General features: G+C 45.5%; 1 protein-coding gene across 2 annotated transcripts; it reads left to right on the top strand.

Moving 5' to 3' along the window:
- On the top strand, positions 1-11,321 carry prrx1b (paired related homeobox 1b). 2 transcript variants are annotated; one of them, XM_014123517.2, is made up of 5 exons: positions 1-1,087; positions 4,942-5,117; positions 6,798-6,979; positions 9,877-9,938; positions 10,244-11,321. In XM_014123517.2, exons 1-5 carry the CDS (start codon positions 841-843, stop codon positions 10,297-10,299), a joined length of 723 nt encoding a protein of 240 aa, XP_013978992.1. In that variant the 5' UTR covers positions 1-840; the 3' UTR covers positions 10,300-11,321. The 2 variants fall into 2 exon arrangements, with proteins under 2 accessions (XP_013978992.1, XP_013978991.1); XM_014123516.2 differs by lacking the exon at positions 9,877-9,938 and having other exon boundaries at positions 3-1,087.

The following is an 11,321-nucleotide window of genomic DNA, read 5'->3' as shown; positions in this document are numbered from 1 at the left end:
GGTTTTGGGTGGTGGAGATGTTGTTGGTGTGGCTGTGTGCTGCTGAAAGGGGAGGGTAGAGTTAAGGAGGACGGGAGCGTAGCGAGGGGGTCTGTGAAACGTCAGAAACAGCACACAAGCATCGCCACGTAATTACGGACTCCTATTATGTTCCATCTACCCTCCCAGGAGTCTCAGAGTTTCATTTACTCCCCGGCTGGTTCAGGCAGCATCCGCAGCGTGCCAGCGTGCGCCTCAGTTGAAGTGCCAGAGCAAGAGAGAAGCAGAGACTGAGAGAAGCAGAGACAGAGAGCGAAGGGAAAGCAAGAGAGAGTCGACTGATTCTCACTGAGAAAAAGCAATAGTTCCAAGAAAGGTGCCTTATCCATTGCAGAGTCAGTTTCCCAGTGCGTTCAGCCCTGAGCTGAGCCAGCTTTACGCACACACGAGCGCATCTGTTCGGCATCAGTTAAGCTCAGTCAGTTGCGACTGTGAGTCAACAGGAGTGGGAAGTGGGGAGGACTTTTTAAGAGGACTTCTTGAAAACCCAGATGCAGGACGTTGTGATTTTATATGGAGACTCTATTTGTTGTTTATGCGCGTGTATGGATGGACCGGATGCGTAGAGATTTGTGATCGAGGAAAAACAAACAAGGGGAAAACCTTTTTTCTTCTATCTGTAGAAGTTTGGTTTACTGCCGCTGCTGCGTCTGGATGTGAGCAGCAACTTTGCTTGGAAAACTGAGGTTTCTCCGGCTGGTTTGTAGGCGCTGTTCCTGTTCGTGCGTTCTATGTGCAAGGATACATTTGGCTCGCTTATTATTATTGCTCCGTTTTTTTCTACTGTATCCTATTTGCGTCATGACTTCTAGCTATGCACATGTAAGGGACAGGCAAGCAACGATATCAAATCGCTTGGAGAGTCCGATTACATCGAATCTGGAAAACCTTCAAGCCAAAAAGAACTTCTCCGTGAGCCACCTGTTGGATCTGGAGGAGGCCAGGGAAATGGTTGGGACACAGGCGGACGAGAGTGTCGGTGAGGCAGGCAGGAATATGCTGGAGTCCCCGGGGCTGACCAGTGGGAGCGACACCACCCAGCAGGAGAGTAAGTAAGAAGTGTACTCCAAGTGCAGCCTATACACTCGGGGCTGATTAACACCTTAACGCAGAAATTGATTATTAGGCTACATTAGCAAATGCAGGCTAGGTCTATATAGTGTAAACTATAGGAACCCATGTTGTTAATAATTCGCAGAATAATCCGCATGATTTGAGGTTTGAACCCATTTTGGTGTGCGCCATCGGTAATTTGAGTGGGCCTCTTTGGAGAAGAGTTGCAGTGTACAGTGTGAACAAGTACCGTACATAATTATGAACACAATACTGCAAGCTACTTTAATTTATTTTCATTAAGTCTTGCACAGTCTTTTCCCGTTGAAATATAGTCCTTCGTGACTCGTGGTAATATATCATTTCTGACGACTACACTGAAAACGACCATTCATTAACCATGAACACTTTGACGTCAACGAAGTATGGCGATGTTGGTGGATATGATCAACAAAATAAATATTATGGGAAAGTCAAGCTTCACAATAATAAATCAAAACCAACACTACTATGGAGGCGTCCACAACTGCCTTGATGACTTAGATGGGTCAGGAGGATAGCCTGAAATGTGGTTTGTCTATAATTATTATTTTTAAATGCGATAGAGGAGACTGAAGTCAATTTGGATACACCCCATTAAAAGCAAAAGAACACAGCGGGGTTGCCCATTCAGCCATACTGTTGAGAAAGTAAATGAACCCGTCAGGTCCCGGGTGATACGCCCTCCTATCCAGAGTCATTTGGAGAGGTTGACAGAAACGTTAGGGTTTAATGAGTGTTATTGTTATTTTACGGGTAAATCGGACCTCGAGGAGAGGTATGTGAGAAACGTGGGTAAGGGAAGGCGCAAGTTGATGTCGTTAATTCACAGTTATTTCGTTTGTCAAACAACTTCAGAATATTTCTACATAATAATTTGTCATAATTATCGGATGTGTCCTGTTGACATGGCTCTGACAATTACGGGATCAAATAGCACAACGTCATTAGATCTGCTTGTCAAGAATAATTATGTTCCGTAATTAATCATGTTGGGATGTTTGTGTAATGTTTGGTATTCGTAAACACATTTAGGCCTATAGAAAACAAGCAGTAAACTTGTAATATTAGGAGGAGGAACACATAGCTTGGACAATTAACATCATGCAAAGCCCATAAATCATCGTTGTGAATTTTCTTACTTTTAAAATATATTACCAACAATTTCACACGAGCTTTAACTAATTCCCATAAACAAATTTTTCATGGAGTCAGATCGCAGTGGGCTCTAGACTACTATAATTTGGTTATGGCCTAAATCATCATGATTATAGGCATCCGTTGAAATTGAATGGTTTTCACCCCGTTTACCACATAAAAGGTTTCTTATGTGGTTCGATCAGCCTCCAGTAAAGCATCACTCTATTTGTCAGGATGCAAACAACAACTGCACCTTTGGCCTGATGTTTTCAGCTCAAATTATTATATTTATTAGGCCTTCACATAATAACATGGTTTAAATGTATTTTCTTAGCAGGGACAAACAACATACCTACTGGGCAAAAACGGGTTGAATAATAGTTGTTTCCATATCATTAAAATAATTCAATATGACTTGGAAAACAGTTTGGATTTGCAAAAGTCATCACCCAACCTGCAACCTTAATCCAATGACATAGTGACATTGTTGGTTGATTTCACGTTGAATTCACCTTAGTGAACAACTCAACCAAATGTAAATCAGAACTAGACGTTGAACTGACATCTGTACCCAGTGGGTAGTTTCCTAGTGCAGAACTATTCTATCGATTTTCAGTTCATGTTTAAATGAGTCATTTCGAAGCTTACACGTTATCATTTTTGGCAACGAATAAACCTCAGCAACATTTGATAGAAACAAATAGCCTATATCGATTATATTATTTTGGCAATCGTTGTATTGTAAAAATGTGTATATTTTTTATGCACAATTATTTAGCCTAATAATTATTTTTGAAGCCCATTTACGCTATGATACATGTAATTGATATGAATAACAAAATAACAGAAATAGCCTTTAAGTCCTGTAATATCGTCTGCTGCTACGCTTGGCTTAGCAGTTGTTCTTTTATCATTAGTTTACAACAAGATACCCTATTAAAATGAGTGCAATTGCAACTTTACAGCATTCACAATTGGTTTCAGATTAATATAAATTATTAGCATAACATAATACATGTATTTTATACATTCTAGTTTCAAACTTTTTTTTACACAGTATTTGCTCGTTAATGGTATAATTAAGATACGCCCCTTGTCGACTGTGTTCCCAATGTCGACTGTGTTCGAATGTCGACTGTGTTCCCAATGTCGACTGTGTTCGAATGTCGACTGTGTTCCAATGTCGACTGTGTTCCCAATGTCGACTGTGTTCCCAATGTCGAATGTGTTCCCAATGTCGACTGTGTTCCAATGTCGACGGTGTTCCCAATGTCGACTGTGTTCCCAATGTCGACTGTGTTCCCAATGTCGAATGTGTTCCCAATGTCGACTGTGTTCCAATGTCGACTGTGTTCCCAATGTCGACTGTGTTCCAATGTCGACTGTGTTCCCAATGTCGACTGTGTTCCCAATGTCGACTGTGTTCCCAATGTCGACTGTGTTCCCAATGTCGAATGTGTTCCCAATGTCGACTGTGTTCCAATGTCGACTGTGTTCCCAATGTCGACTGTGTTCCAATGTCGACTGTGTTCCCAATGTCGACTGTGTTCCAATGTCGACTGTGTTCCCAATGTCGACTGTGTTCCCAATGTCAACTGTGTTCCAATGTCGACTGTGCGCAATTTGTTTTTGTATTATTAGTCTGTCCGAGAATAGGCCTTTTATTCTAAACTTTAGGGTGGTTGTTCAGTGCATTCTTCATGGTTTTCCATTGATGAATGGGTAAAAGATGACAACATTGTGGGAACTTACTGAGAACTGTAAATGGTTGTCATTCCGTGAAATTGTGCAACTATCCCCCAAAAGAGACTTGTAGGCTTAATTTAGATTCACACATTCGCCCACTGTAGCAACAGTAGAAATTATAACATTCTCAATACAATAAGGTCATAGAAGAGGTTACACATTCTCTGAGGAGAGAAATAAAGCATACTGTGATTGACAAGAAAAGTCTTCTCACTCTCTCTTGCTCTCTCTTCCTCCCCTCTCTCTTCCCCCCCCCCTCTCTCTCTCTCTCTCTCTCTCTCTCTCTCTCTCTCTCTCTCTCTCTCTCCTCCCTCTCTCTCTTCCTCTCTCTCTCCCTCTCTCTCTCTCTCTCTCTCTCTTCCCCCCTCTCTCTCTCTCTCTCTCTCCCTTCTCTCTCTCTCTTCCTCTCTCTCTCTCTCCCCTCTCTCTCGCTTTCCCTCTCAATTCAATTCAACGGGCCTTATTGGCATGGGAAACATGTTAACATTGCCAAAGAAAGTGGACTAGATAATAAACAAAAGTGAAATAAACTATAAAAAATGAACAGTAAACACTACACTCACAAAAGTTCCAAAGGAATAGAAACATTTCAAATGTCATATTTTGGCTATATACAGTGTTGTAAGGATGTCTCTCTCTTTCTCTCTCTCTCTCTCTTTCTCTCCCCCCTCCATCTTTCCCCCTTTCTCTCATTACGTTACATGATGACAACAAACTGGGTTGTAGAAACAGTCCATCGTAGTATGTTTATCTGTGTGAACCTGCATTTATATCATACAAATGTAGGATATAAAACAGACAGCCAACAGTGAGAGGACGTTTGCTGTTTCTGTTAGATCACAGATCATATTCTACAGTTAGTCTGTGCGAAGTGGGATTTCCTTTCATTATTTCCTGTCTGACCATGATGTTGTTGTGTTGTAGACGAGCAGCTGAACGCGGAGGAGAAGAAGAAGAGGAAACAGAGGAGGAACAGAACTACGTTCAACAGCAGCCAGCTGCAGGCTCTGGAGAGGGTGTTTGAAAGGACACACTACCCCGACGCCTTCGTCAGAGAGGACCTGGCACGCAGGGTCAACCTCACAGAGGCACGGGTGCAGGTAGGATCACAGTATGCCATTTAGCAGACGCTTTTATCCGAAGCATACATTTTTAGTTTGGGTGGCCTCATCGGCTCTACCAACTGAGCCATAGAGGACCATGACCTCCCAGTCGTTAGCATACTGTAATCCTAATCGCCCCAGCCAGGTGATCCTAATAGGTGATCCTCAGGCTCCCACGTTCTTGTGTTATCTCATCATAAAGAGGACTCCACAGCATAATCCTAATAGGTGATCTTCAGGCTCCCACGTTCTTGTGTTATCTCATCATAAAGAGGACTCCACAGCATAATCCTAATAGGTGATCTTCAGGCTCCCACGTTCTTGTGAAATCTCATCATAAAGAGGACTCCACAGCATAATCCTAATAGGTGATCTTCAGGCTCCCACGTTCTTGTGTTATCTCATCATAAAGAGGACTCCACAGCATAATCCTAATAGGTGATCTTCAGGCTCACACGTTCTTGTGTTATCTCATCATAAAGAGGACTCCACAGCATAATCCTAATAGGTGATCTTCAGGCTCCCACGTTCTTGTGTTATCTCATCATAAAGAGGACTCCACAGCATAATCCTAATAGGTGATCTTCAGGCTCACACGTTCTTGTGTCATCTCATCATGGAAACTATTAGGACCCAAGGACCTTGCAGGCTATTTCTCTAAATAAGACAAATGTATGATATTTATTAAAAACATTGGGTAGATCTTGATGGTACAGTTGTGTATGTGTGGGTGCGTGTGTGTGTGAGAGAGAGATGGAGAAAGAGAGAGAAAGGAGAGACTGAACAAGAGAGAGAAGGAGAGAGCGAACATCTGCGATTAATTCGTACCAGAGCGGGATGCAGAAATCCTTTGATAAAAGAGACTTTGGGCTCATTCCTGAGGCGCTGCGTAAGCTGTGCCTCCCGAGCCTCGGCGCTCCCAAAACGTTTAATAATGGATTTGATTTCAGAGTGAGGAATGGCATTATTAGTTCCCCAGTCAGGCCCTTGATCTGCTAACAAAGGAGGCATGTTGCTGTGTGTGTGTGTGTGTGTGTGTGTGTGTGTGTGTGTAACAAAGAGAGAGTGTGTGTGTGTATGTGTGTGTGTGTGTGTGTATGTGTGTAACAAAGAGAGAGTGTGTGTGTGTGTGTGTAACAAAGAGAGAGAGAGAGAGAGTGTGTGTGTGTGTGTGTGTGTGTGTGTGTGTGTGTGTGTGTGTGTGTGTGTGTGTGTGTGTGTGTGTGTGTGTGTGTGTGTGTGTGTGTGTGTGGTTGAGTATCGAAGGCTCGATACTGAAGGGACATTATTTGATCATCATGATGTGCTGAGAGATATGGCTCAGTGTTACAGTATCTATTAGATATGAACAAAGGTTTTAAAAAAATGGCTTTTAAAACATGCATGTTCCTTTTTTACACATTGTAAAATGTAAAACATGAATCTCATGGAGAAGTAGTTGATATCATTAAATTCAGGAGTTGCATATGATATAAGTTCTGGAATATAAAGATATGAATAACACTTTACATAGAGATATACTGTAAAGGATTTATATCAGTATTAAAAGTAGTTTATAAACTGTAGCTAAATTAAACGTCTATAATTATTGTCATTATCAATTGGACAGCTTTTATTTGAGGGACTACTGTACATTAATTCTTTGAATATGCGCTCATTTGTATGTATTTTTCCCAGGTCTGGTTTCAGAATAGAAGAGCAAAGTTTCGTCGGAACGAGCGCGCCATGTTGGCCAGCAAGAACGCCTCGCTCCTCAAGTCCTACTCCGGGGACGTCACGGCCGTGGAGCAGCCCATCGTACCCCGTCCGGCCCCCCGCCCAAATGACTACCTATCCTGGGGCAGTGCCTCTCCTTACAGGTAGACCCCCCCCCTTCCTATCATTGTCATAGCTCTACCCCTTTCACCGAAAACACAAATCCAACCGCTCTCTCCTTCAGACCCCAGTCTCCCTCTCTCACCCCTGGCTCCTGCAATAACCACACCTTAACCCTACCACCCCTTCCGTAATGCCACTTCCAGCCCCTCTCCCCTCACTAACACCCCACCACCCCTAACCTCCAACCCCTCTCCCCCTCTCCCCTCACTAACACCCCACCACCCCTAACCTCCAACCCCCTCTCCCCTCACTAACACCCCACCACCCCTAACCTCCAACCCCTCTCCCCTCACTAACACCCCACCACCCCTAACCGCCAACCCCTCTCCCCTCACTAACACCCCACCACCCCACCCACCACCCCTAACCTCCAGCCCCTCTCCCCTCACTAACACTCCACCACCCCTAACCGCCAACCCCTCTCCCCTCACTTACACCCCACCACCCCTAACCTCCAACCCCTCTCCTCTCCCCTCACTTACACCCCACCACCCCTAACCTCCAACCCCCTCTCCCCTCACTAACACCCCACCACCCCTAACCGCCAACCCCCTCTCCCCTCACTAACACCCCACCACCCCACCCCCCTAACCTCCAGCCCCCTCTCCCCTCACTAACACTCCACCACCCCACACTAACCGCCAACCCCTCTCCCCTCACTTACACCCCACCACCCCTAACCTCCAACCCCTCTCCTCTCCCCTCACTAACACCCCACCACCCCTAACCTCCAGCCCCCTCTCCCCTCACTAACACCCCACCACCCCTAAACTCCAACCCCTCTCCCCTCACTTACACCCCACCACCCCTAACCTCCAGCCCCCTCTCCCCTCACTAACACCCCACCACCCCTAACCTCCAACCCCCTCTCCCCTCACTTACACCCCACCACCCCTAACCTCCAACCCCCTCTCCCCTCACTAACACCCCACCACCCCTAACCTCCAGCCCCCTCTCCCATCACTAACACCCCACCACCCCTAACCTCCAACCCCTCTCCCCTCACTTACACCCCACCACCCCTAACCTCCAACCCCCTCTCCCCTCACTAACACCCCACCACCCCTAACCGCCAGCCCCCTCTCCCCTCACTAACACCCCACCACCCCTAACCTCCAACCCCCTCTCCCCTCACTTACACCCCACCACCCCTAACCTCCAACCCCCTCTCCCCTCACTAACACCCCACCACCCCTAACCAACCTCTCCCCTCACTAACACCCCACCACCCCTAACCTCCAACCCCCTCTCCTCTCACTAACACCCCACCACCCCACCCTAACCTCCAGCCCCCTCTCCCCTCACTAACACCCCACCACCCCACCACCCCTAACCTCCAACCCCTCTCCCCTCACTTACACCCCACCACCCCTAACCTCCATCCCCCTCTCCCCTCACTAACACCCCACCACCCCTAACCTCCAACCCCTCTCCCCTCACTAACATCCCACCACCCCACCACCCCTATCCTCCAGCCCCCTCTCCCCTTACTAACACCCCACCACCCCACCACCCCTATCCTCCAGCCCCTCTCCCCTCACTAACACCCACCACCCCACCACCCCTAATCTCCAACCCACTCTCCCCTCACTAACACCCACCACCCCACCACCCCTAACCTCCAGCCCCCTCTCCCCTCACTAACACCCACCACCCCACCACCCCTAACCTCCAGCCCCCTCTCCCCCTCTCCCCTCACTAACACCCCACCACCCCAACACCCCTAACCTCCAGCCCCCTCTCCTCTCCCCTCACTAACACCCACCACCCCACCACCCCTAACCACCACCCCTAACCTCCAACCCCCTCTCCCCTCACTAACACCCACCACCCCACCACCCCTAACCTCCAACCCCTTTCCCCTCAGTAACTGTCTGTTATTGTTTAATTTCCTCCCATTACATCTCTCCTCTTCCTCCTCCTTCTTCTTCTCCTTCTCTTCCTCCTCCTTTCTTACCTGCATACAACACATATTGACACTAACCCTTCCAGATCTCTCTTTTGGTCCGCCTGGATCCAATGAAACAGTCACTTTGATAAACAATAGTCAGGTTTAGTCAATAGTGTGTTTCTTTTTGGAGATTTGTGTTACAAGTAACAGTAGAAATACCTGGCCCTATTTGTCATAGTTCTTTCAGTTTTGGCCAGTTCTACACTCTCTCCAATGACTTTTCTTATAAGTAACACAAACTAATATTCTAAAAACACATGAATGTTTTGTATAGTCTATGGTGGCACAATATTGATTGAGTCCTATTTCTAGAACTACAGAGTATCTGTAAACAGGTCAGTCTTTCTCTCTTTTCTTTCCTTTTCTCCATTCTCCTTAACACGAGGGAGGAACGAGAGATCCAATGGCCCTCGTGATGAGGTGATAATCTGAAAACAAACCGTATTAAATCCACTGTTGATCCCTGTGACCTTCTCTGTTATACAAAACCAAATAATGAACACTAGAGCAACAGCAGACTCCACTGGGCAGGATTTTTTGTGCCTCTGGTTACATTGGTTGTGATTTATAGTACCCCCCCCATGAAACTAAGTATAACATTTCTGGCCTGGTTGCTATGGCCAAAGACTCCATTCTCCAATTGTACCTCAGTGGGGAACTCATGTGGCTCAGTAGGTAGAGCATGGAGCATGCAACGCCAAGGTTGTGGGTTTGATTCCCACGGGGGACAAATAAGAAAATGTAGGCACTCACTATTGTAAGTTGCTCTGGATAAGAGTGTCTGCTAAATGACTAAATTGGGATTGCTTTCTGTCCCGGCTGTACTCACTATAGTGGATAGTCACATGACCAGAAGTAATGCCAGTGAATAATATCACACTAATGTGGTGCTAACACATACATCACCATTTATATATTCTTATTAAGCTGGTACCCAATGCCGGAGGGAGTGCCAATGCGAGTGCCACAGAAAATGCTGCCCTCACAAAGCAAGTACTCTTTTCACTTTACTACATGTGGTTCCTTATTTTTTTATTTTTTGGCTTGATGTGTCTTGGTATTTTCCAGAGTAAGTGAAAACAAATGAATTATTCAGTCATCATTAAAAAGACTGCCAAAATCTTGACTTTTACAGCAATGAACAATTAAACACATTTTATGTTTTTCCTCATGATGAGTTCTGTGATGTTAATATCGATGCTATTCTAGTTGAACTCACATTGTCATGTTGGCTCCATCGCCGCTGGTTACAGTTCTATCTGACCTTTGCCCTCTGTACCGTTCTCTCCTCCAGTGCCATGGCAACCTACCCCCCCACATGTTCCAACCCCAATACATCCCAGGGAATGAACATGGCTAACAGCATCGCCAACCTGCGGCTCAAAGCCAAGGAGTACAGCTTGAACCACGTGCCCACGGTCAACTGAGGAGAGAGGGGGGAGAGAGAGGCTTCACGGTGGGGCTGGGGTCTCTCTCTCTCTCTCTCACGTCTGTCCCACACAGACAGACAGTAAGATCCCTGCCTGGACCCCACAGGGATGATTAAGATCTGCCCTCCATTTTAGCTTGAAGTCTCCTCTCGTTCCGGAGCTATAGCGATGGACCTGCTTCCTATACTGTCCGCAAACCTGAAGCATCTGATGAGAAAGCAAGCGGGGGAATCATGAGCGGCTGTTTCTGTGAGCCGCGTCTCTCCTATCCTGAGCATCGCTGAACTGTCGCTGTCTGTACTAACCATTTAAACAAAAGAGATCAACCAATTAAACCAAAGAGATCAACCAATTAAACCAAAGAGATCTAGACTGGGACTGGATGCTATAGCAAATGACTGTTTTTATTCTTTCTTTCAATTTGGTTTTGACTGAATGAAAGGCTAGTCTCCAAAGATATGGAAACCCTGACAGAATAAATCTGACTGTCATGCTGTCAGTGTCCATCTCTAGTTTTATTCACGGTCAAGACCACAGTGCCTTCCTTGGGGTGAGGAGGAGAAACCAGGATGGACGACTTTTCAAATGGAGTTCCCTGTATTTTTATTATAGAACATTCAATAGGATTATTACAGCAGAATGGGATGAGTAACTTCCTGATCAACAACAACAACATCAACAAGGACTTATCCTTGGGAGGTTACAAACATTTATACGTTTTAATATTTTTTTTCTTCTCACATTTCTTTCCATTTTATTCCACTGACAAGCAAACATTTTTTTCCCGATGCATTTTGATTCATATAATGCCATGGTACACTATACAGGAAAGGCTAATGTAACCTATTTCTGAATCCAAGACCGTAGTTTTGCTTAATCTTTGTATGATATCCTTTATTTGTAACAGATAACCATGTATATTAATAAACTCAAGCAAAGTAA

Source organism: Salmo salar, chromosome ssa10 (genome assembly GCF_905237065.1).
Source record: "Salmo salar chromosome ssa10, Ssal_v3.1, whole genome shotgun sequence".
NCBI classification, from domain to species: domain Eukaryota; kingdom Metazoa; phylum Chordata; class Actinopteri; order Salmoniformes; family Salmonidae; genus Salmo; species Salmo salar.
The sequence above is the reverse complement of the archived record's forward strand: the minus strand, read 5'-3'. Positions and strand labels throughout refer to the sequence as shown.

What these genes read in the sequence shown, in the direction of transcription:
- prrx1b (XM_014123516.2), top strand. Translation starts at nt 841, where the DNA reads ATGACTTCTAGCTATGCACATGTAAGGGACAGGCAAGCAACGATATCA. An exon ending in TCACAGAGGCACGGGTGCAG is followed by an intron (nt 5,118 to 6,797) that starts GTAGGATCACAG and finishes TATTTTTCCCAG; the next exon opens with GTCTGGTTTCAGAATAGAAG. An exon ending in GGCAGTGCCTCTCCTTACAG is followed by an intron (nt 6,980 to 10,243) that starts GTAGACCCCCCC and finishes TCTCTCCTCCAG; the next exon opens with TGCCATGGCAACCTACCCCC.